Source organism: Etheostoma spectabile, unplaced genomic scaffold (genome assembly GCF_008692095.1).
Source record: "Etheostoma spectabile isolate EspeVRDwgs_2016 unplaced genomic scaffold, UIUC_Espe_1.0 scaffold50, whole genome shotgun sequence".
NCBI classification, from domain to species: domain Eukaryota; kingdom Metazoa; phylum Chordata; class Actinopteri; order Perciformes; family Percidae; genus Etheostoma; species Etheostoma spectabile.
In genome coordinates this window covers 411,050-414,006 of record NW_022605620.1, presented here as the reverse complement: position 1 = coordinate 414,006, position 2,957 = coordinate 411,050, and the positions used below count along the sequence as shown (strand labels likewise).

At 45.8% G+C, this 2,957-nt stretch overlaps 2 protein-coding genes across 2 annotated transcripts in view; one reads left to right on the top strand and one right to left on the bottom strand.

The window, feature by feature from the left end:
- Positions 1 to 2,957, top strand: part of tmem205 (transmembrane protein 205) — a 16,831-nt gene that overhangs the window by 670 nt on the left and 13,204 nt on the right. The gene's annotated exons all lie outside the window — the stretch shown is intronic.
- The window catches only part of elof1 (elongation factor 1), an 8,808-nt gene continuing 6,919 nt past the window's right edge, over positions 1,069 to 2,957 (bottom strand). The window contains 3 exon segments of the mRNA XM_032511867.1: positions 1,069 to 1,921; positions 1,924 to 1,932; positions 2,601 to 2,671. Of these exon segments, the coding sequence (XP_032367758.1) occupies positions 1,833 to 1,921; positions 1,924 to 1,932; positions 2,601 to 2,671 (169 nt within the window). The 3' untranslated portion in view covers positions 1,069 to 1,832.

The window sequence follows — 2,957 nt, the reverse complement described above, 5'->3', positions numbered from 1 at the left end:
GGGGAGCGCATGTGCACGTGCACTTACTGTATAATCAGTCCATCAGAGTTCAGTAAAGGGGCTGCAGCAGGATTGTGACTTAGCCAAAAAAATGTGAACATCAACAACTTCTCAGTCTCTCACCCCTCCCTCCCCCCTTTCTGCTAAAGCCCAAAACAGTCTCCTAAGCCCCTTCTCTCACAAGGGAGAATGAATGCATGTGCATGAGCAGTGATTGACACGCAGTTAGACACGCCCCCCGCTGGCCCTGATTGGTGCATCTGAACAGGGAGCGCTGGATTTTTTTTGCAAATTGCGCTCCAGGCTGTAGGTGGAGACAGAGGAGATGGATTATTTTTTTTAAATGATCTGCGTCATGTTGGACTGACATCATCCAGATGTTGGGTCGGGGAGCTCCCCATTGGCTGGGCTCAATCCGAGGGGCGGGACAACCTGTTGTCTTTCAAATTCCCCCTCTGCACGCAATAGGACAGCGCTCCGACCAATCACAGCAGCGCTGGCTGACAGATTCAACTTTAACCCCCGAACACGTCTTCGTTGTTTAAGAATGACTTCAGAGCCGATTGGACAGACCGCTGTTCTCCAGCAGCGGCCATCTTTGTTGTTTTCACGTAGCAGGGGAATTCACGCAGAACCGTCGCAACTCTGCCGTCCTTATGTTAAGCCCCGCCCACCGCTTCTATACACGATGTGATTGGCCTGACCAGAATTTGGTGTTTCCAGCTCCTAAGCCAACGGAGAGTTGCTCCGACCCTGGCTGCAGATCACATCTGCTTCTGCGAGCATGCGTCTAGATTTCTTGGCCAGCTTCATGTAGTTCTACTCAAACGTGGAGTCATTTCAGCAAATATGACAAAGTTTTATAAGGCTTACCTACTGCACCTTTAACTCCGATGTATGTAGTTTTTAGTTCTGTGATTTCCAAAAAAGCTAAAATGTTTGAAACCTTTCACCTAAACGTGTTGGCGTTGTCCAAACTGAACACTTTGCTTCCCTCCTTGTTGTTTCTTCTATATGCGTTTTCACTAAACATGACATTTGTGCAATAAAAAACACTTGAAAAAAAAATATGGCTCTGAAATTAATTTATTCATAACGGTCATGGCCTAAAAATACACAGTATGTGTGAAATACACAGAAGTAGTGTAATACAAAGAGCATGATTGTGATTTACAAAAGGAACTAAATGAAATCTAGCATAGTGTGTATAAATATAAATATATATATACACACACACACACACTGGTCTGAGAAAAGCAAAAGTTTTTAAAACAATTGTCAACCAACAAAATGTTTCAGTGCATGAGAGTCGGGGTTGAAAACTTAAAAAACTACTTCCACTAAAGTAACGCAGGACGTTGGCGTGTCTTCATCTCATCACAACAACAACCACCTCAAGATAATTATAACTTATACTGTTAAAGATGAGAATAATCATAACTTCTCCTTCTGTTAAACAAAGAATACCAGGAATGTTTTTACACTGACGGAAGTCACACTTCAAACTTAAAATATAGTCTAAAAAAAAAAAAAGAGAGAGAACATGATATGTTATCGTTAAAAAACAACAACTATATGACGGAATCATTAGGGAAAACAAACAAACCCAAGACATGATATAAGGCTATCAGTGACGTATGAAACCGTTGACGACTGTTGCAACAAATGGGCGCCTCCGCCCAGCGGGGGGGTGGCCTCAGCGGACACGCTGTCTCAAAATTAAAGTCAGCGTCTGTCGTGCAGAAAGCCTTCTCGCCACTACTTCAACTGTCCGCCAATCATGTGCTAGTTTAGGCGACCAATCACAGGGGGTGGAATGTGAATGATTGAGGTTAGAGGGGGAGGAAGGTGGGGGGTGTCGTCAAAGGACTACGATTTGCTGCTTCACAGGCGTCGATCCAGTCGCTGTAGACGTCCACTGCTCCGACAGATCTGACGGGGGGGGGGGTTTAAGGGCATTCCCAAAAAACTGTTCATAACTTACACACACACACACACACACACCACACCAACACACACACACCACACACACACACACACACACACAACACACACACACCACACACACACACACACACACACACACACAACACAACACACACACACACCACACACCAACACACACAACACACACACACACACACACACACACACACACACACACACACAGGGAACTTTTATACTTATGCCCCTGTATTTTAACATAGGGGGGTGTATACTTATGCCCCTGTATTTTAACATATGGGGGGGTGTATACTTATGCCCCCTGTATTTTAACATATGGGGGGGTGTATACCAGGTCCTGGTCTGTTGCAGAACGGCTGCAGCCGTGACTGACAGCTGAAGTCTCGAGGACCAACGAGATCTCGCAAATTCGCGTAGAATAGAACAACAACAACAACAACAACAACTTCTTCCCTTCCCATCCTGCAGCAACAGCAACAACTTCTTCCCTTCCCATCCAGCAACAGCAACAACAACAACAACAACAACAACAACAACCACCACCACCACCACCACCCCCACCACCCTGCTCCCTGGCAGGCGTGGAGTCATCCCAACCAGGCACCCGACACGCTGTGTTTTGGGGGGAAGGATACAGGTTATGGGCGTCTGGAACTCCTCCAGGCAGACGCTGCACGAGATGATTCCTGTGTTCCGGGTTCGTTCCCTGGAAAAACAGGTTAGTACGTCAGGGATGATGTTCACGATGCATGTCTCTGTCTCTGTCTGTCTCTTTCTGTTTCTGTCTCTGTCTCTGTCTCTCTCTGTCTCTGTCTGTCTCTCTCTGTTTCTGTCTCTGTTTCTTTATGTCTCTGTTTCTGTCTCTGTCTCTGTCTGTCTGTCTCTGTTTCTGTCTCTGTCTCTCTCTGTTTCTGTCTCTGTCTCTGTTTCTTTATGTCTCTGTTTCTGTCTCTGTTTCTTTCTGTCTCTGTTTCTTTCTGTCTCTGTTTCTT